General features: G+C 37.0%; 1 protein-coding gene across 1 annotated transcript; it reads right to left on the reverse strand.

The window, feature by feature from the left end:
- Positions 1–15,270: 15,270 nt before the first annotated feature.
- LOC149219748 (GDSL esterase/lipase At5g03610-like) lies at positions 15,271–22,413 on the reverse strand. Its single transcript, XM_089386904.1, has 8 exons — positions 22,260–22,413; positions 22,001–22,171; positions 21,643–21,917; positions 20,570–20,861; positions 20,277–20,467; positions 16,669–16,983; positions 15,581–15,872; positions 15,271–15,480 (listed from the first exon to the last, which is right to left on the reverse strand). The coding sequence occupies exons 1-8, from the start codon at positions 22,339–22,341 to the stop codon at positions 15,287–15,289; spliced, it is 1,812 nt and encodes a 603-aa protein (XP_089243030.1). The 5' UTR covers positions 22,342–22,413; the 3' UTR covers positions 15,271–15,286.
- Positions 22,414–22,785: the final 372 nt, after the last annotated feature.

Below are 22,785 nucleotides of genomic sequence, written 5' to 3' on the forward strand. Positions count from 1 at the left end.
AAAGTAATGATTCTTTAAGCTTTAAGTCATTTCTGTCCGACCAACAGTAATGTTTGTCCCCCCTTCTCATCCTATATAATAAGGGTAAGGTTCATTTGTTGGGCATCGGCATTTGGAGAGTCTTGTGTGTGTGTGTTTGAGTCGAGTGTTCTCCTGCTCTGCATCTGCGGACATCTAGTCTGATCTGCTTGCAACACGAAAAATCACTCAAAGTCCTTAGTTGGTTTGAGAAGCCTGCGTATCAGTGTGCTCGGCACTGATAAGAACCTAAAGTGGCCGAACCATTAGAAGAGTCAAGTGTTTGGGTGTTAAGTCTGATTCTGACACAGAGCCTATACCTCGCCAGGAGCCTCCGGTAGTAACTTGCTCAATTTTGAGCTGTGAAATGTCCGATAAATGCGAGATTAGTCTATCTCTGTATAGAATCCATTTCTATAAAAGCTCTGTGAGCATCCTGTAAGAATTTTCTCCATTCTGAAATAAAATGAGTATGCCATTCTGTTATTGAGTACCTCTGTGTATTTATAAGTCCACTGTGGTAGTAGTTTTCTCTGTGCTTTCATCCCTAGTTCGCAGGAAGTTCGCCAAAAGATCGAAGGGACACCAAGGCCATTTGAAGGCGCGGATGCCGTTGTTGAGGCCGTCAGAGTGTGAAAGATCCAAGTAGGTTCATCACTGGTTCATCAGGAGTTGGCTACCAGAGAAATACGAAGAGACACAGAGAACGAGCAAGCTCGTGACAGGAGCCCCTGCTGGTGTCACGAGCTTGCTCGTTCTCAGTGTCTCTTCGTATTTCTCTGGTAGCCAACTCCTGATGAACCAGTGATGAACCTACTTGGATCTTTCACACTCTGACGGCCTCAACAACGGCATCCGCACCTTCAAATGGCCTTGGTGTCCCTTCGATCGTTTGGCGAACTTCCTGCGAACTTGGGATGAAAGCACAGAGAAAACTACTACCACAGCGGACTTATAAATACACAGAGGTACTCAATAACAGAATGGCATACTCATTTTATTTCAGAATGGAGAAAATTCTTACAGGATGCTCACAGAGCTTTTATAGAAATGGATTCTATACAGAGATAGACTAATCTCGCATTTACTGGACTTTTCACAGCTCAAAATTGAGCAAGTTACTACCGGAGGCTCCTGGCGAGGTATAGGCTCTGTCTCAGAATCAGACTTAACACCCAAACACTTGACTCTTCTAATGGTTCGGCCACTTTAGGATCTTATCAGTGCCGAGCACACTGATACGCAGGCTTCTCAAACCAACTAAGGACTTTGAGTGATTTCTCGTGTTGCAAGCAGATCAGACTAGATGTCCGCAGATGCAGAGCAGGAGAACACTCGACTCAAACACACACACACAAGACTCTCCAAATGCCGATGCCCAACAAATGAACCTTACCCTTCTTATATAGGATGAGAAGGGGGACAAACATTACTGTTGGTCGGACAGAAATGACTTAAAGCTTAAAGAATCATTACTTTTCAGCCTCTATCAGAGCGACGTCCGCACAAATATTCGGGTCCATAAAGCAGACCGAATAATTGCTTTTGGGTAACGCATGAGATATAGTCTGTAAAGTAGATTCATGTACCTAAAACAAATTATGGCTATCTACACAGTGGATACTTTTTGTACAAAAAGCCCACGGGAAAAGACTAGCTGAGAATATTTACACTGTGGAAGCTTTTAAACAGTAAAGCCCACGGGAACTCTGGTCACAATTAAGCCCTTGTGACTGGTACGTAATCAGAATACAGTCAGATCAGGGAATCTGTTTCTTTTATAAAGTAGATCATCACATGCCTTTGTATAAATCCTCCGGACTATCATGGGTTTACCCAGTATGATTTGATGCTGGACTTTGGTTAAGACATACCATTCTAAGTGCTCTCTCATGTATTCCTGGAGGGAATAATTTGTCATGTGAAAAGGATCCCACTCTTGAACTGTCATTTCTTTTACTGTGCTGTATATGCGATGAAAACATTCCCCAATGTTGTACTCAAAACATCTGTGACAGTATTTTCTTTCATATCTTTCATGATATACTGGGTCCATGGCTGTTCTGCTGACTCCGTAATCTGTCCACCAGTTCTGAAACCATTCACATTGTAGATTTTTTTGGGATGCTGCGAATGTGCTGAATTTCAACTTTGTGTAATGGATTTCTTCTCTATCATCAACATTCATGAAGTCCCACCACAGCTTTTTATAATCTAAAAAATCATAAACTGTGTCGGGGAATATTACCTTGGGATCATTTCTGGGCCATCGAGCACATGGTTGGATTTGAGGGTGGTTGATCCACAGGTCTCTGGTTCGGTAGATGCAATAATAGCTTTCATAGATTCATGTGCCATGGCCTCCATGGTGCCAGATACCTCCAATGTCATGAAAATTCGTTTCCAGGGCCCGCCTTGCGGTTCCAACATCTGCTTTTGCTTTGTCATACATCATATCATGGATCCATTTTCTACCCTTTGGGTATACCTTTCTTTCAGGTACATAGTGCTGGAGATCAGTGTGAGGCTGTAAGTTGGCATCAAGGACTTTTGTGTTCCTTAATTGCCATGTGGGTCTCCAGTTGTCTCTGTATGTATCCCAGTCTTGATTATCTGGAATGGTTCTCAAGACCTCTCGTTTTTGGTGCTGGTCCCACTCAGTAATAATCATCATGACATGTGCTGCTTTTTGTTCAAGGAATTCCCTGCTGAGAAAGTCAGGAAGACAATTGTCCTCTCCTTTGATGTGCTCAATGGAAAAATCAAAGTTTGCAAAGAGTGCCTGCCATCTGGCAAACTTTGCTTCTTCTGGTTTCTTGATGTCCTTGGTTAGGAATTTCTTCATTGCTGACGCATCTGTTCTGAGAAGAAAAGGCTTGTTTATTAGATATACTGCAAACTTGCTGATGCAATTCCATGCAGCTTTTACTTCTCTTTCAATAACAGAATAATTATGTTCTGCTGGGTTCCATACCCCTGAGGCAAACTGTACTACTTGTTCTTCTTTGTCAACCTTTTGTTTCAGAATCCCTCCCCAGCCTATGTCACTAGCGTCGGATTCAACTATCTTGAATGCCTCATCATCTGCTATATACAGTATAGGCAAAGATTTTACCTTTGCTTTGATTTCTTGCACTGCTCTGGTATGGGCATCTGACCATTGAGGGGGATTTTTGCCAAGCCGCTTATTGAGCACATTCCTGTCACTGGCACAGTCTTGATAAAAACTGCTTACATAATTTAGGCAGCCAAGGAACCTTTGCAGTTGTGTCTTGTCTTTTAAGACATCTGGAAATTTGTCTGCAAAGTCAATGGCATGTTGTTGCAGAGAGATTTGTCCGTTAGAAATTTGGTGGCCTAAGAACTTTATAGAAGTCTGAAATACTTCTATTTTCTTTTTGCTAAGCACAAGCCCATTTTTCTTGACCAACTTCATGAAAATATTTACATGTTTGAAGTGATCATCAATATTTTTGGAAAAAATTAAAACATCATCAATATATACAAGTAGCCAATCAAAATATGGCTTAAAAATATCATCCATGACCTTTTGAAACTTTGAAGGAGCATTTTTAAGACCGAATGGCATGACATTCCATTCATAGTGCCCTGCAGGAATACTAAAAGCAGTTTTGAACTTATCTTCCTCATTAATGGCAACTTGCCAAAATCCTGCTTTTAAATCAAATTTTGAAAATATTTTGGCTCCTGCAATTCTCGTGATCAAATCTCCTTTATGTGGAATGGGATAAGTATCATCGGCCAAGACTGAATTTAGAGGCTTGTAATTTATCACAAGTCTAGGGATACCTCTAATTTGTTCAGCTCTTTTGTTTACATAGAATCCATAGCAATTCCAGGGGCTAGTAGATTCTCTGATCAATCCTCTGTTGAGCAATTGCTGAATTTCTTTTTGGCATAGTTCTCTGTATTCTTGGCTCATAGGGATTGCTCTGCTTTTACAGGGCTTTCCTGTGTATCCTTCTTTATAGGGCAACTTAATGGTATGTTGCTTTCTGTGCCAAAAAGCATTTGGCTCTTCTGAACAACATTTTTTTTCCAGTTTTCCTTTCAGTTCTTGGATTCTTCTTTTGATTTGGGGTAGTTTCAGCTGTTCTTCTACTCTCAATGTGCTTTTTAGATCTTTAAGATCTGATAGCAAAGATTCTGCTTTGTCTAATTTCTGCATGGCTTGAACCATTGTAGAAACTCTTGGAGTTGAAACATAAGGAAGCTCAATTCTTTTTCTTCTACCTTTAGATGTGTGTACAGAAATAAAATAACCAGCTCTACTTCCTTTCAACCTAGCTGAGCCATGAGGTTCTACTGTAGCTAAAAAGACATTCCCTAATATACAATCAACAGGGATGTCTGCTATGGCAAACTTCATGTATACACAGTGGGTATCGAAACATAGTGAAGCTCTAGGAATTTCATATTTGAGTTTCTTATTTCCTAGGCCTACAACTTCTCTTTCAGCAGAGACCCAATATTTCGCTGGAACATTTCTGATGTTAAGAATATTAATATCTGCACCAGAATCTAATAATGCAGTCATAGAAAATATCTGGCCTTGGATACATATTTTTACCTTGACATGATGTTGCTGATATGTGATGGTAAACAATCTCATATCTTGAAAGCCAAAATTTGGGTCTGACCTTCCTTCAGCAACTTGAACTTCTTGGCTATGGGCTGTTGTGTTCCAGGTTTCTTCTTCTTTTTCTTCTTGAATCTCCTTGCCTTTCTTAATTTCTGCAATTTGAGCTTTGATTGCAGAAATCTCTGCTTTAAGATGGTGAATTTCACCACTCACTTCTCCCAAAGTCAGGGATCTTACTTTCCCTGGTTTCTGGTGATGCATTTGGAAAGACTTAGTGTTCCTTTCATAGGATGCATCGACAAACAAAGGTTTCTTACCTGATTCTTTTGAGGCTTTTGATTTAAGCTGATCTGTGAAAGCTTCTATCAGGCGGTTCTTCATGGGTCCTTCTTCCATTGTCCTAATATGTGATAAAATCTTCATTTCCGCCTCTTCTTCAGCAGATGCCATTAGGACTTTTTCTTTAGGAGGATTTGTTCTTTCTTCCTCTTCGCTGGAACTGTACAAAAATTCAGAGTCATCTTCATAAAATATATGACATGCACATTCTTCTGAATTATAGCAAGAACATTCAGATGATTCAGAATCAGTATACTGGCCCATATTAACTTGAAATTCTTCTTCTGGAGTGCTAAAAGAATCAAGAGACGATTCCTCTAGTTGGTGCTGCTGGGCTGAGTCTTTGATAATAAGATTTGGGCACCTTTCTGTAGCATGGGTCTTTGATTTACATCTCAGACAAAAGCTTGGGCCTGAATACTCTTTCTTAACTTGTTTAGCCTTTTGAGCATAAACAGCTGTCTTTTTTCCCTTATTAAGCTTTGATTCTTCCCCTTGGGGACATCTTGAAGCTGTATGCCCAGTCTGGCCACACAACCAGCAAGTAATTTTGTTCCATTTTTCTTGCTTGGATGTATGCAAATGGATGTCAGAAGGAGTATAATAATGGGTTTTTGGGATGTGTTTGTAGTGGCCCTTCTTTTTATGGCTTTTATCCCTTGTAGAATACTTCCTATTTTTTGGATAATCCCTTCGATTTTTGTAGAAAGTCTCTTTGAATTCTCTTTTGGCCCTTTTCCTAGACTTTCTCTTTTTGACCAATGGGTCATCTATTGTCAGTCCATATTTGCTACAAATAGACTTTCTATCTGGTAGTCTGGACAGTTTTTCCAAAGACTTGTTTACCTTCGAGCTGGTACAAAGACTTACCAGCGTCTTTGTAATAAGGGAATAAATTTCTCCCCATGTATAAGACTCAAAAGGTAACTGAAAAATTTCTTGCAATCTAATATAGTCAACAAATCTAGAGGGTAGAGCAGCTAGATATACCTGCTTCCAGATCAAGTTTTTGGAATCTTTCACCTCATAGATTCGCTGCATCCAATCTCTATGGAAATCATCAAATTGAGACATCTTATGACATTTGAGGTTCATCAAAATGACCTCATGTTTGTTGGCAATTTCTGTCTCACAGCCACACCAATGTTCTAGAATCATTGATGTTAGCGCACCAATCATATTGCTTATTACAGTACCATCAGGATTATGAATAACATCTCCTTTTTCATCCTTGAGCACTTCTGCTTCCATGGTTTCAATAAGTTTAGGAGAAGATTCAGTTTCCCACCATGTGAGAAGAGTACCTGTAAAACATTGGATGACGGTTTTGCAAGCATCTACCTCTGATTTTCCTCTAAGACACATGAGTTTATATTCAGTATACATTAAATCAATCATCTGGCGAATTTGGCCAATGCTCATGTTGTCTATGTTCCATTCTCTGTGGGAATCAGGGAAGAAAGTATGGGCTTCAGGCAATTTCCCTTTCCCTTCAATGTCAGGAGCAGAATATCTGGAAAATCTATGTTCAAGAGGCTCATAGATTGGGAAGATTTGTGTTTCCTGAGATTTTTGTTCTTCTGTTTCTGGTTCTCTGAATAAGGAAGCAATACTGATGTGTTCAGACTCATCAGTCTTTGAGGTGGTTTCTTTAGGGAACAGCAGCGGGAATTTCTCTACATTTCTTATTGGATTTTCAATCTTTATATTTCTTTTCACCAAGAAAGAATTTGGAACTGGCTTCTCAACTTTTGTGACCTGCATCCTTTCAAATTTCTCATTTAAGCCAGTAAGGAGTGTTTTAGTTACATCAATATGTCCAACTAAGTTTTCTCCTATTTCTTCAATCTTATTCAATGGTTCCTTGGTGTAAGAACAAGTCATGCTGGAATCAAACTGTAAATTATTCAAACAAGAATTTACACTATTAAGTGAAGACTGTACAATATCTACTTGCTTCTTTACATCTTCTGCTTTAGCCACATTCATTTCTAGACCCTTTAGAGCAGTATTGGTCCAATTTAACTGTTCACTAGCCTTTTGAATTCTTCCATCAATTCCTAAGGCATTATCATCTTTTTGAACCAAGGGAATGGCTTTGGCTGCATTTGTCTTTTCTCCCAAGATGATTCCTTTATATGGGGGAAAAGTAGTAGGGGTTTCAACTGTGGATCCATCAATTGCAGTCCATCCATGCTTGTCAATCATACTGCTAGAAGTAGCACCAGTTAAAACATTTATAGGAGCAATTTTATCTTTCCATGAGTAGAAAGATATCCAAACATTATTTACTTCCATATAATGTTTCCAGTCTGTGGCTAACTTTCTTTTCTGATCTGGGGTATATCCTTGGTCAAATTCATCTGCTTGAGGATTTGTATACAAATCCCAATTCCACATTTCTTTCATCCATTTAGAACTGATTTGTGATTTTAAGCACCCATCCATAAGTGCAAAAAACTTATGCATTTCCATGACTGCAGGCTTTTTACAGTCAGAAGGAATCTGTTTGAATCTGCATTCTGGAATCAGTTCTGATTGCTCAAACTTCCCCAACCCATACCTTGGCTTTGCTGGTCTTATTAAGCAAATCATCTGAGTAAGCCTAGGGTCTTCTTCTTCTATTGAATGGATCATGAGAACATGATCTGAATCGGGCTCAGGCTCATGTGGGAAAGGAATATCAGAACATTTAGGATTCGGGCATGAGCTGATAGAAGTAGATGGAGGAGCAACACCAGTGCGAGGATTATGGTGCAGATGAACATTCTGTTCGGCTAGAGTAAGCAGATTTACGACATTTGTACAATCTGGACATTTTACTTCTAAAGAAGAAAAATTTACAAGCTGGGCTAATTCGAAAAGTTGTGGATGTTTACAAGAAGAAAAGGATGATGATGAACAGGCGGTATCGACAGTGGAAGGATCTCTGTAGTATTTGGATGATTTACAAACAGCATCTATTCTCCTCCGATCAATAGTTGACCTGCGAGGAAAGGATATGACTGCATTGGAAGCATTTTCTGTTATATTGGCAGAAGTGATGTTTCGGGGAATTTGTGGCCTGGAGTGATTTACAACCCAATGTTCAGGGAATTGCAGATCTTCCCATTTTATCAATAGATGTTCAATCTTTTGGTTCTTTGGGTCAGTTTTGACTACCACACTTGATTTGGAATCTCGACTGGGAGTATGACGGATTGCTGGCCATAAAGTGTTGGTATGTCTGAAATAGGCTTTGGTCTGGATGGCTATATTGTTCCTCTTTCTCTTCATATCAAAACCCGTAGTATGGATTTGCAGCTGTAAGATATCTTTAATGGTTTCATCAAACACATATATGGAAAAGTTTGGGAAACAATCAAAGTATACAGGGCCATCAGACAAAGGGGCTACAATCCCACCGATTATAGAATCTGTATATCTGTTGTGCGTTAGATCTCTAACAGTAGCAAGCACAAATGTTTTTAATCCTTTATGGACCAAAGGATTGATGCCAACCCGAATGCAACCAAGATGCAGATAATTTGTCATTAACCTTTTTGCTTCTGCTTGTAAGGCCTGAGGATTTATAGGGCAACTTAATGGTATGTTGCTTTCTGTGCCAAAAAGCATTTGGCTCTTCTGAACAACATTTTTCTTCCAGTTTTCCTTTCAGTTCTTGGATTCTTCTTTTGATTTGGGGTAGTTTCAGCTGTTCTTCTACTCTCAATGTGCTTTTTAGATCTTTAAGATCTGATAGCAAAGATTCTGCTTTGTCTAATTTCTGCATGGCTTGAACCATTGTAGAAACTCTTGGAGTTGAAACATAAGGAAGCTCAATTCTTTTTCTTCTACCTTTAGATGTGGGTACAGAAATAAAATAACCAACTCTACTTCCTTTCAACCTAGCTGAGCCATGAGGTTCTACTGCAGCTAAAAAGACATTCCCTAATATACAATCAACAGGGATGTCTGCTATGGCAAACTTCATGTATACACAGTGGGTATTGAAACATAGTGAAGCTCTAGGAATTTCATATTTGAGTTTCTTATTTCCTAGGCCTACAACTTCTCTTTCAGCAGAGACCCAATATTTCGCTGGAACATTTCTGATGTTAAGAATATTAATATCTGCACCAGAATCTAATAATGCAGTCATAGAAAATATCTAGCCTTGGATACATATTTTTACCTTGACATGATGTTGCTGATATGTGATGGTAAACAATCTCATATCTTGAAAGCCAAAATTTGGGTCAGCAGGGGCTCCTGTCACGAGCTTGCTCGTTCTCTGTGTCTCTTCATATTTCTCTGGTAGCCAACTCCTGATGAACCAGTGATGAACCTACTTGGATCTTTCACACTCTGACGGCCTCAACAATGGCATCCGCACCTTCAAATGGCCTTGGTGTCCCTTCGATCTTTGGGCGAACTTCCTGCAAACTTGGGATGAAAGCACAGAGAAAACTACTACCACAACGGACTTATAAATACACAGAGGTACTCAATAACAGAATGGCATACTCATTTTATTTCAGAATGGAGAAAATTCTTACAGGATGCTCACAGAGCTTTTATAGAAATGGATTCTATACAGAGATAGACTAATCTCGCATTTACTGGACTTTTCACAGCTCAAAATTGAGCAAGTTACTACCGGAGGCTCCTGGCGAGGTATAGGTTCTGTCTTAGAATCAGACTTAACACCCAAACACTTGACTCTTCTAATGGTTCGGCCACTTTAGGTTCTTATCAGTGCCGAGCACACTGATATGCAGGCTTCTCAAACCAACTAAGGACTTTGAGTGATTTCTCGTGTTGCAAGCAGATCAGACTAGATGTCCGTAGATGTAGAGCAGGAGAACACTCGACTCAAACACACACACACACAAGACTCTCCAAATGTCGATGCCCAACAAATGAACCTTACCCTTCTTATATAGGATGAGAAGGGGGGACAAACATTACTGTTGGTCGGACAGAAATGACTTAAAGCTTAAAGAATCATTACTTTTCAGCCTCTGTCAGAGCGACGTCCGCACAAATATTTGGGTCCATAAAGCAGACCGAATAATTGCTTTCGGGTAACGCATGAGATATAGTCTGTAAAGTAGATTCATGTACCTAAAACAAATTATGGCTATCTACACAGTGGATACTTTTTGTACAAAAAGCCCACGGGAAAAGACTAGCTGAGAATATTTACACTGTGGAAGCTTTTAAACAGGAAAGCCCACGGGAACTCTGGTCACAATTAAGCCCTTGTGACTGGTACGTAATCAGAATACAGTCAGATCAGGGAATCTGTTTCTTTTATAAAGTAGATCATCACATGCCTTTGTATAAATCCTCCGGACTATCATGGGTTTACCCAGTATGATTTGATGCTGGACTTTGGTTAAGACATACCATTCTAAGTGCTCTCTCATGTATTCCTGGAGGGAATAATTTGTCATGTGAAAAGGATCCCACTCTTGAACTGTCATTTCTTTTACTGTGCTGTATATGCGATGAAAACATTCCCCAATGTTGTACTCAAAACATCTGTGACAGTATTTTCTTTCATATCTTTCATGATATACTGGGTCCATGGCTGTTCTGCTGACTCCGTAATCTGTCCACCAGTTCTGAAACCATTCACATTGTAGATTTTTCTAGGATGCTGCCAATGTGCTGAATTTCAACTTTGTGTAATGGGTTTCTTCTCTATCATCAACATTCATGAAGTCCCACCACAGCTTTTTATAATCTAAAAAATCATAAACTGTGTCGGGGAATATTACCTTGGGATCATTTCTGGGCCATCGAGCACATGGTTGGATTTGAGGGTGGTTGATCCACAGGTCTCTGGTTCGGTAGATGCAATAATAGCTTTCATAGATTCCTGTGTCACGGCCTCCATGGTGCCAGATACCTCCAATGTCATGAAAATTCGTTTCCAGGGCCCGCCTTGCGGTTCCAGCATCGGCTTTTGCTTTGTCATACATCATATCTTGGATCCATTTTCTACCCTTTGGGTATACCTTTCTTTCAGGTACATAGTGCTGGAGATCAGTGTGAGGCTGTAAGTTGGCATCAAGGACTTTTGTGTTCCTTAATTGCCATGTGGGTCTCCAGTTGTCTCTGTATGTATCCCAGTCTTGATTATCTGGAATGGTTCTCAAGACCTCTCGTTTTTGGTGCTGGTCCCACTCAGTAATAATCATCATGACATGTGTTGCTTTTTGTTCAAGGAATTCCCTGCTGAGAAAGTCAGGAAGACAATTGTCCTCTCCTTTGATGTGCTCAATGGAAAAATCAAAGTTTGCAAAGAGTGCCTGCCATCTGGCAAACTTTGCTTCTTCTGGTTTCTTGATGTCCTTGGTTAGGACTTTCTTCATTGCTGACGCATTTGTTCTGAGAAGAAAAGGCTTGTTTATTAGATATACTGCAAACTTGCTGATGCAATTCCATGCAGCTTTTACTTCTCTTTCAATAACAGAATAATTATGTTCTGCTGGGTTCCATACCCTTGAGGCAAACTGTACCACTTGTTCTTCTTTGTCAACCTTTTGTTTCAGAATCCCTCCCCAGCCTATGTCACTGGCGTCGGATTCAACTATCTTGAATGCCTCATCATCTGCTATATACAGTATAGGCAAAGATTTTACCTTTGCTTTGATTTCTTGCACTGCTCTGGTATGGGCATCTGACCATTGAGGGGGAGTTTTGCGAAGCCGCTTATTGAGCACGTTCCTATCACTGGCACAGTCTTGATAAAAACTGCTTACATAATTTAGGCAGCCAAGGAACCTTTGCAGTTGTGTCTTGTCTTTTAAGACATCTGGAAATTTGTCTGCAAAGTCAATGGCATGTTGTTGCAGAGAGATTTGTCCGTTAGAAATTTGGTGGCCTAAGAACTTTATAGAAGTCTGAAATACTTCTATTTTCTTTTTGCTAAGCACAAGCCCATTTTTCTTGACCAACTTCATGAAAATATTTACATGTTTGAAGTGATCATCAATATTTTTGGAAAAAATTAAAACATCATCAATATATAGAAGTAGCCAATCAAAATATGGCTTAAAAGTATCATCCATGACCTTTTGAAACTTTGAAGGAGCATTTTTAAGACCGAATGGCATGACATTCCATTCATAGTGCCCTGCAGGAATACTAAAAGCAGTTTTGAACTTATCTTCCTCATTAATGGCAACTTGCCAAAATCCTGCTTTTAAATCAAATTTTGAAAATATTTTGGCTCCTGCAATTCTCGTGATCAAATCTCCTTTATGTGGAATGGGATAAGTATCATCGGCCAAGACTGAATTTAGAGGCTTGTAATTTATCACAAGTCTAGGGATACCTCTAATTTGTTCAGCTCTTTTGTTTACATAGAATCCATAGCAATTCCAGGGGCTAGTAGATTCTCTGATCAATCCTCTGTTGAGCAATTGCTGAATTTCTTTTTGGCATAGTTCTCTGTATTCTTGGCTCATAGGGATTGCTCTGCTTTTACAGGGCTTTCCTGTGTATCCTTCTTTATAGGGCAACTTAATGGTATGTTGCTTTCTGTGCCAAAAAGCATTTGGCTCTTCTGAACAACATTTTTCTTCCAGTTTTCCTTTCAGTTCTTGGATTCTTCTTTTGATTTGGGGTAGTTTCAGCTGTTCTTCTACTCTCAATGTGCTTTTTAGATCTTTAAGATCTGATAGCAAAGATTCTGCTTTGTCTAATTTCTGCATGGCTTGAACCATTGTAGAAACTCTTGGAGTTGAAACATAAGGAAGCTCAATTCTTTTTCTTCTACCTTTAGATGTGGGTACAGAAATAAAATAACCAGCTCTACTTCCTTTCAACCTAGCTGAGCCATGAGGTTCTACTGCAGCTAAAAAGACATTCCCTAATATACAATCAACAGGGATGTCTGCTATGGCAAACTTCATGTATACACAGTGGGTATCGAAACATAGTGAAGCTCTAGGAATTTCATATTTGAGTTTCTTATTTCCTAGGCCTACAACTTCTCTTTCAGCAGAGACCCAATATTTCGCTGGAACATTTCTGATGTTAAGAATATTAATATCTGCACCAGAATCTAATAATGCAGTCATAGAAAATATCTGGCCTTGGATACATATTTTTACCTTGACATGATGTTGCTGATATGTGATGGTAAACAATCTCATATCTTGAAAGCCAAAATTTGGGTCTGACCTTCCTTCAGCAACTTGAACTTCTTGGTTATGGGCTGTTGTGTTCCAGGTTTCTTCTTCTTTTTCTTCTTGAATCTCCTTGCCTTTCTTAATTTCTGCAATTTGAGCTTTGATTGCAGAAATCTCTGCTTTAAGATGGTGAATTTCACCACTCACTTCTCCCAAAGTCAGGGATCTTACTTTCCCTGGTTTCTGGTGATGCATTTGGAAAGTCTTAGTGTTCCTTTCATAGGATGCATCGACAAACAAATGTTTCTTACCTGATTCTTTTGAGGCTTTTGATTTAAGCTGATCTGTGAAAGCTTCTATCAGGCGGTTCTTCATGGGTCCTTCTTCCATTGTCCTAATATGTGATAAAATCTTCATTTCCGCCTCTTCTTCAGCATATGCCATTAGGACTTTTCCTTTAGGAGGCTTTGTTCTTTCTTCCTCTTCGCTGGAACTGTACAAAAATTCAGAGTCATCTTCATAAAATATATGACATGCACATTCTTCTGAATTATAGCAAGAACATTCAGATGATTCAGAATCAGTATACTGGCCCATATTAACTTGAAATTCTTCTTCTGGAGTGCTAAAAGAATCAAGAGACGATTCCTCTAGTTGGTGCTGCTGGGCTGAGTCTTTGATAATAAGATTTGGGCACCTTTCTGTAGCATGGGTCTTTGATTTACATCTCAGACAAAAGCTTGGGCCTGAATACTCCTTCTTAACTTGTTTAGCCTTTTGAGCATAAACAGCTGTCTTTTTTCCCTTATTAAGCTTTGATTCTTCCCCTTGGGGACATCTTGAAGCTGTATGCCCAGTCTGGCCACACAACCAGCAAGTAATTTTGTTCCATTTTTCTTGCTTGGATGTATGCAAATGGATGTCAGAAGGAGTATAATAATGGGTTTTTGGGATGTATTTGTAGTGGCCCTTCTTTTTATGGCTTTTATCCCTTGTAGAATACTTCCTATTTTTTGGATAATCCCTTCGATTTTTGTAGAAAGTCTCTTTGAATTCTCTTTTGGCCCTTTTCCTAGACTTTCTCTTTTTGACCAATGGGTCATCTATTGTCAGTCCATATTTGCTACAAATAGACTTTCTATCTGGTAGTCTGGACAGTTTTTCCAAATACTTGTTTACCTTCGAGCTGGTACAAAGACTTACCAGCGTTTTTGTAATAAGGGAATAAATTTCTCCCCAAAAAGATTAATATATAAGTTAAAGTTAAACATATATATATATATATATATAGAAAGGTTCTTAACTATGGAGATTCACTTTCACTTCTTAATGAAATTTTTTAATTTGTAAATAGTATTTGTTACGATATCATAGGCCAATATCATGGTTTATCATTACCAAATGCTTAAAAAACCATTTCATATGACACTTGTTCATATCATATTTCATTTAAATTAATGAATTTAATTAAAATGACAAGAAAAACATAATTGTTTATGAAATAAATCTCAATCTTTGATTTATGTATACTACTAAAAATATTCTGAAATATTCTATAGAGGTCAAATCTCTACCATCCACTTAATAATAATTAAATTAAAATTCTAGAAACCCTATTCTAAAATAACTTATTCATCAATGTAATTACTTTTAAAATGACACAAATTCTATAAATAACTATCAAATTACCACTATTTAGAAAACTAAATTATAAAATTCTTGCTACCTACGTATCATATCCAATTAACCTATAATTTCCCTACCAAATTTATCAAAATATTATTAAAAACACAATTGAAAACTAAATTATACGAGATAGACTTTACAACCTGGATATCCTATCGATGTAAACCATAATTTTCCCACAAAATTTATCAAAATATTAAAAAATAAAATTATTTCTATTCCACAAATTTACCAGATACGGCGTTATTTAGCATTGTCAATATATCAATTAAATTAAATTTACACTGGCGTTTGATATTTGTCCACACAAATCTCATAAAGTAATCCATACAGGACATGACGTAGTATCGGCACAGTATTTGATATATTAACTAAATTACTAAATTTAGATTGCAGTCCCGTTTGATCTTGTCCACACAATGTCTCCACAAAGTAATCGTAATAGCAACAAAATGATTATAGCACAAACAATAAAAAATCTAAAGGAAATTCAGACTGAATCGATAGTGACAAATCAAGTCTGAAGTTGACCCAGGAAGGATTTGAAGTATCTCATCAATGTCTCCCAACTAGATTGTGTGGGATGCACCCCATCCCAATAAAAGGCCGATTCTGGATGGCTGCACACACTATACAAAGCCTTCCCTGCACTGTCTGTAACGCCGCACTCACCACTGCAACAGGGTTTCAATGGCTTCCTGAATTTCCCTGCAAATAAAGAAATCTACGCCTTAAATAAACATTCAACAGTGTGGAGCCACAGAAAGAAAGTACATCCATATGAGACAATGGGGACAGAGTGTCAAACCATGTTGAAAAACCGCCATGGTATCTGAATACTGATCCAGAATCACAAAAGTTGCATCTGCTCGACCTTTTCTTATTCCCTCCACCGCTTCTTGCAAAAGACTGTTATGATATACGGCTAATGTGTTCAATGTAGCGTTACAACTTGTATGAGAGTTATCCACTGTAAAAGAAGGCAAGCAGCCCAGAGGCTCCATATCTGTGATTGCAAAGCGTCGGAAACCTAAATTGTACAAACGCACTAAATCTGCCCAGAGCTGCTTGATCAGCGATTCTACAAATGAAGGCAGACCCTGCAAATTCCAGACAGCTAATGTCAATGAGGAATAATGAGGAATGCAGACATAAAGCGGCATATTGTTACAAAAATCGATTTAGGCATTTTAGCATGAAGATTTTCGCAGTAGATATGAAAACTTCCGGTTAACTGTGTGTTGTGTTAGTTGATGTTTAGGTATTGTTTGAATATTATAAATTTTGGATTTTTTTTGCCGGAACATATAATTTTTGGTTAAATCTTCGTCCTTTGTTATTTAAAATGTTTTTTTAACGGCATGTATAGATTTAGTATGGTGGAAACTCTTAGAACATTAGGATTGTGGAGAATTCACAACTCAAACTTGTTGAAATAAATTTAATTGGAAAATATGCCCTCACAAACTCCAAAATATATAGGAAAAACAACTTCTGGTCAAATTGTGATCTTTTGTTGTTTAAAATGTGTTTTTGGCTGTATATAGATAAATGGATTCTGTTGAACTTATGGGGATTGAGATTCCAAAAATATTCAAGAATTTGATGGTCAAGAGAAGAGTCAAACAATTGACCCTTCTCATGACAATCAGATTTCATTTTGAATCTGTAATCTGCATAGGGCATCAATCTGTATAAAGATGCCCTATGGATTCAGCATCCTAGAAAACTCTAAGCACTCAGATTGTGGAGAATTCACAGCTAAAATTTGTTACCCAAAAAATCCATATCAACTTACAAATTCAACTAAAAAATATATATCTTAAAAAACTCTAAAACATATAAGACCTAGATTATACCTCTACCGCTCTAAAACATATAAGTCCTAGATTATACCTCTACCGCTCTTTGTTGCAGGATGTAGAAAGCGTAATCATTGCCGGAAACCGTGAATAGAAGAAGAGAAAACCTAAAATTCATTGCCAAGTATACTCTATCGCACATCAATCGTTGCAGTTGATCTATTTGGGTAGTCATGTTTGGCAGACCAGGCCATGTAGTGAAGATACCGCTCCCGCCGGTCGCAAAGTTCATGCCAAAGCGAAGCCGCCGGTTGGGATAGCTACCCTGCTGATTGTATGGCACTGGCGGAGGAAGCTTGGAAGCTGAAGCTGCAGCATTGTAATCAAAGATTAGAACCCCCAAAACGAGGCAGAAAAATTGTAGTTATACCATATGGACTTTTAGTATCATTTTTTTCAGGACTTTAATATCATTTTTTTCATAGACTCTAGGCATGTCATACACTAGACTGTCTTCTAGAATATCCCACTTCGAGGAAACCATTTCTCCACATGCATCCTTACAAGTAGTCTTTTCCTTATCTGGATTGAACTTTGGCGGAGGATTAACATCTTTTCTCACCAATTATTGATATGGGTTAGCATGTTTAGCAGCATCCCTCCCAGTCTTGGTACCTCCATGTGTAACAACATTAACACGAGATTGATTGTGGCACAGTTCTACGGTAACCTTTAGAATGTTTTGCCCCTTCTTCTCCTGAATTTTCGCGAGAAGATGAGGGAAATCCTCTATCGCATTATCCAAAGCTCGATAATACGTAAATGTTATAAAATGATAGGGATAAAATCTGGTGATATGTCCTAGCTGCCCACAATTATTTGTCCTCTCCCCCGTCCAAATGATCCTTGTCCTAGACCTGGTCCTCCAGGTCCTCTACCCATCATACCTTGGCCTCTACCCATTGATTATACATGCCTGCTTGATTGTACTTTTGTACCATCTTGTCATGTCCCTCTTGCACCCTGTAGGAGTCGTTGGTGTGATATATCATCCATTCTAAAGATCGACAATGATGAATTTCATGTCTCATGGACTTACAAAAATAACAAAATAAATTCCTTGTAGAGGCTTCATATCTTTTCATCATAGGACAACTCGGTGGTGAATGTCGCCACACTTTACAGCTCTCACACCATAATCCACTACCTTTTTGGAATAGATAGTTGCACCAGCTGTCATGTAATATGTCATCACTAGGAATTCATCTCTATGGTACCCCACCTTTTTGCAAAATGTGTACAAAACTTCCGAGCATTGTTCTTTCCCTTTCACTAAGTCCTGCAGTTGCACTGTGAGAGTGGCTATCTACGATTCTAGCTAGGCTATGCCAAAGCTTTCTCCTCTTGTGGTTGCTACTACGAAAGGCACTTCTAACTTCAATGTAATCTCCAAAGCTTGATCCTGAGTTTGAATGTTCTTCTAAGTCAAAGGAAAACAAATATGATGCAATAATTCTACAATAGACCACTCCTTATGCTGCTCATATGGAATCCCAAATTCCAACCGACCTAACAACACTTTGAACCATTGATCATGGTCCCAAACAGATTCGTTCTGCCCCTGCTTGATCTCTTTCAATTCTGTCATACACTGAAATGCAGACTAAGCCTTCAGAATTCTTTCAACATCACCCTTTTGATGTGTGCCAAGGTTCTTGGATGTCTAGTAAGAGCGTTATTCGTGTACTTCATATACCAGGGGAGTGCATAATCTCTAAAAGTAGTCTTCAACTGTATAATCTTGGTGGCATCATGTTAAACGCAAATCGATTGCAAAAGTCACTTGGAGATAGGAACTCTCTTTTACAATGGTAGAACTGAAGCTTTGAATGGGTATGAATCAATTCCTATTCAATTTCATTCATATTTTTATTTATTAAAAAAATAAATATTATTTTTTATTTAAAATTTTTAAATTAAAATTAATTAATTTTTTTAATTATGAAAAATTAATAATTAGTTAGTGATTTGTAATAGGTTGGAGATTAACCTTGCTTACTATCATTATAATTTAAGAATATATTTAACAATGGAAAAATTAGATATATTAATATTTTGTAACTTTAATTTAAACATTATTAAGAAAAAGACATATTCTAATTTATAAATGAAATGGATTCTTTTTCAAAGCATTTTCCTAATTAATTTTAATGAAAATATTTGAGAGATTTTGAAATTTTTGAATTTAAGTTGTTTAATTTGTAGAATTCAAGTGCATTTTGAGAGTGTTGAATCCATCTATTTATTTGAAAATGTAGTTTAAACAACAAAAAATCACAATCTCATCACAGACTATATCCTCTGATTAGGGTGAAAAGGTCATTTCCTGTATAAGTTAAACTATGCCCTAAAATAATAATAATAATAAAAATGAAAATAAAGAATTGATTTTTTTAGGAATATTATTTCAATTACATTCATTTTATAACTATAACTAGTACAATATATAAATTAAATGGTTTCTAAATGGCCTATCAAAACACACACTTCATCATACATATTAAACTGCAGGAATTTAAAAAATCATAAGAATTAACTAAATTATAACTTTATTTAAAATTATTATTATTATTACTATTATATATATATATATATATATATATATATATATATATATATATATATATATATATATATATATAAGTTAAAGTTAAACACATATATATAAAGTTTCTTAACTATGGAGATTATCCTTACTTCTTAATGGAATTTTTTAATTTGTAAATAGTATTTGTTACGAAATAGGCTAATATCATGGTTTATCAATACCAAATGTTTAAAAAACCATTTCATAGGACACTGATTCATATCACATTTTATTTAAATTAATGAATTTAATTAAAATGAAAAAAAAAACATAATTGTTTATGAAATAAATCTCATTCTTTGATTCATATATACTATTAAAAATATTCTGAAATATTCTATAAAGATCAATATTTAGAATCCACCTAATAATTAATGATAATTAAATTAAAATTCTAAAAAACCCTATTCTAAAATAACATATTCATCAATATAATTACTTTTAAATAATCATAAATTCATTTTCATTCTGATAAAAGTGAAATACTAACCCAAATGACCACTACTCAGACAACGAAATTATAAAAATCTTGTTACTGCGTATCATATCCAATTAACCTATAATTTCCCTACCAAATTTATCAAAATATTATTAAAAATCATTTCCATAGGAAATTTATCAAAATATTATTAAAAAAACACTTGAAAACTAAATTACACGAGATAGACTTTACAACCTGGATATTCTATCGAGGTAAACCATAATTTCCACACAAAATTTATCAAAATATTAAAAAATAAAATTATTTCTATTGCACAAATTTACCAGATACGGCAGTATTTAGCAGTGTCAATATATCAATTAATTTAAATATACCCTGGCATTTGATCTTGGTCCACACAAATCTCATAAAGTAATCCATACAAGACATACGTAGTGTCGGCATAGTATTTGATATATTAACTAAATTACTAAATTTAGATTGCACTCCCGTTTGATCTTGTCCACACAATGTCTCCATAAAGTAATCGGAATAGCAACAAAAGGATTATTCATTATAGCGCAAACGACAAAAATCTAAAGGAAATTCTGATCGAATCGATAGTGACAAATCAAGTCTGAAGTTGACCCAGGGAGGATTTGAAGTATGTCATCAATGTCTCCCAACCAGACTGTGTGGGATGCACCCCATCCCAATAAAAGGCCGATTCTGGATGGCTGCACACACTATACAAAGCCTTCCCTGCACTGTCTGTAACGCCGCACTCACCACTGCAACAGGGTTTCAATGGCTTCCTGAATTTCCCTGCACATAAAAAAAATTCACACGTTAAATAAACATTCAACACTGTAGAGCCACAGAGAAAGAAAGTACATCCATATGATAAAGGGGGACAGAGTGTAAAACCATGTTGAAAAACCGCCATGGTATCTGAATACTGATCCAGAATCAAAAAAGTTGCATCTGCTCGACCCTTTCTTATTCCCTCCACCGCTGCTTGCAAAAGACTGTTATGATATACGGCTAATGTGTTCAATGTAGCGTTACAACTTGCGTGAGAGTTATCTACTGTAAAAGTAGGCAAGCAGCCCAGAGGCTCTATATCTGTGATTGCAAAGCGTCGGAAACCTAAATTGTACAAACGCACTAAATCTGCCGAGAGCTGCTTGATCAGCGATTCTACAAATGAAGGCACGTCCTGCAAATTCCAGACAGCTAATGTCAGTGAGGAATGCAGAGATTAAGCGGCATATTGTTACAAAAATCGATTTAGGCAGTGTACTATGAATATATTCACAGTAAATATGAAAACTTCTACTTAACTGTGTGTTGTGTTAGTTGAGGTTTATTATGGTTGGACTATTATAAATTTTGGATTTTTTTGGTCGGAATATATAATTTTTGGTTAAATTTTTATCTTTTTTTGTTATTTAAAATGTTTTTTTTGATAATATGTATGGGTTCAGTAAGGTGGAAATTCATAGAACACTAGGATTGTGGAGAATTTACAATTCAAACTTGTGATTCCAACAGATTCTTATTACATTTAGGGTAAATTTAATTGGAAAATATGCACGCACAAACTCCAAAATATATGGGCAAAACAAGTTTTGGTCAAATTGTGATCTTTTGATGTTTAAAATGTGTTTTTGGCAGTATATAGATATATGGATTCTGTTGAACTTATGTGGATTGAGATTCCAGAAATATTCCTGAATCTGATGGTGAAGAGAAGGGTCGAACAATTGACCCTTCTCTCAACAGTCAGATTTCAGATTTTGAATCTGCAATCTGCATAGGGCATCAATCTGCATAAAAATACCCTATGGATTCAGCCCCTTAAAACTCAGGACACTAAGATTGTGGAAAATTCACAGTTACCCAGAAAATCCATATCAAATTGCAAATTCAACTAAAATATATATCAAAAAAAAAAGGCTCTCAGACATATAACAGATAAACTACGGCCTAGATTATACCTCTACCGCTCTTTGTTGCTGGATGTAGAAACCGTAATCATTGCCGGAAACCGTGAAGAGAAGAAGAGAAAACCTAAAATTCATTGCCGAGTATACTCTATCGCACATCAATCGCTGCAGCTGATCTATTTGGGTAGTCATGTTTGGCAGACCAGCCCATGTAGTGAAGATACCGCTCCCGCCGGTCGCAAAGTTCATGCCGAAGCGAAGCCGCTGGTTGGGATAGCTACCCTGCTGATTGTATGGCACTGGCGTAGGGAGCTTGAAAGCTGAAGCTGCAGCGTTGTAATCAAAGATTAGAACCCACAAACGAGGCAGAAAAAATCAATTATTCTGAGCAGAAAGAATGTAATTATACCTATCAAGTCCGCGAGGACTTTTCCATCCGAATATCGCCCGGAGGGTTTTCCAGGGAAGCTTATACCATATGGAGGTTTCCAGGCGTTATTTGTTTTGTTAAGATTTCCCGTGTCAGCGTATGAATCTCCGAACACAAACATGGCTCCTGGGCTTGCGCTTTCCACATGCTCTGCAACCAAAATTGACTGTTATTCAGAACTCATATGGAAATATTAGTACTTGCGCAATCAATTGGAAACACAACAGTGGGAAATTACGATGAATAAATAGCAATCCGCAACAGAAAGCAAGGAGCAGTTTGAAGCATGGCCTCTCGGTACTAGCTTGTGATCTGCACATCTTCCAAACAGAAGGATTCACCCTTTTGCATCACACGATAGGGGAAAAAAATTGGAACTAAGGGAACACTACTGCAGCAAGGGCACTTTTGAAACACTTTTGAAACATTTTTTTAGACCCAAAAAATCTTTTGTCTATTTTAGTTATTTTATATTAAAAATTAATATCAATTGATTTGTCTTAAATATAAACTTTAAGACAAAAATAGGTTGAGACAAAAATATTTTAAGACAAAACATTATATTGAAGACAAAAATAGTTTAAGACAAAAATATTTTAAGACAAAAGTAGTTTGAGACAAAAATATTTTAAGACAAAATTTTATATTTAAGACAAAAATAATTTAAGACGAAAATATTTTGAGACGAAACTTTTTATTTAAAACAAAGTAGTTTGAGACAAAAATTTAAAGACAAAAATTTATATTTAAGACAAAAATAGTTT

The sequence above is a fragment of the Pinus tabuliformis genome, chromosome Q (genome assembly GCF_031772625.1).
Source record: "Pinus tabuliformis cultivar Carrire ecotype Pingquan chromosome Q, CPIR1, whole genome shotgun sequence".
Lineage (NCBI taxonomy): Eukaryota > Viridiplantae > Streptophyta > Pinopsida > Pinales > Pinaceae > Pinus > Pinus tabuliformis.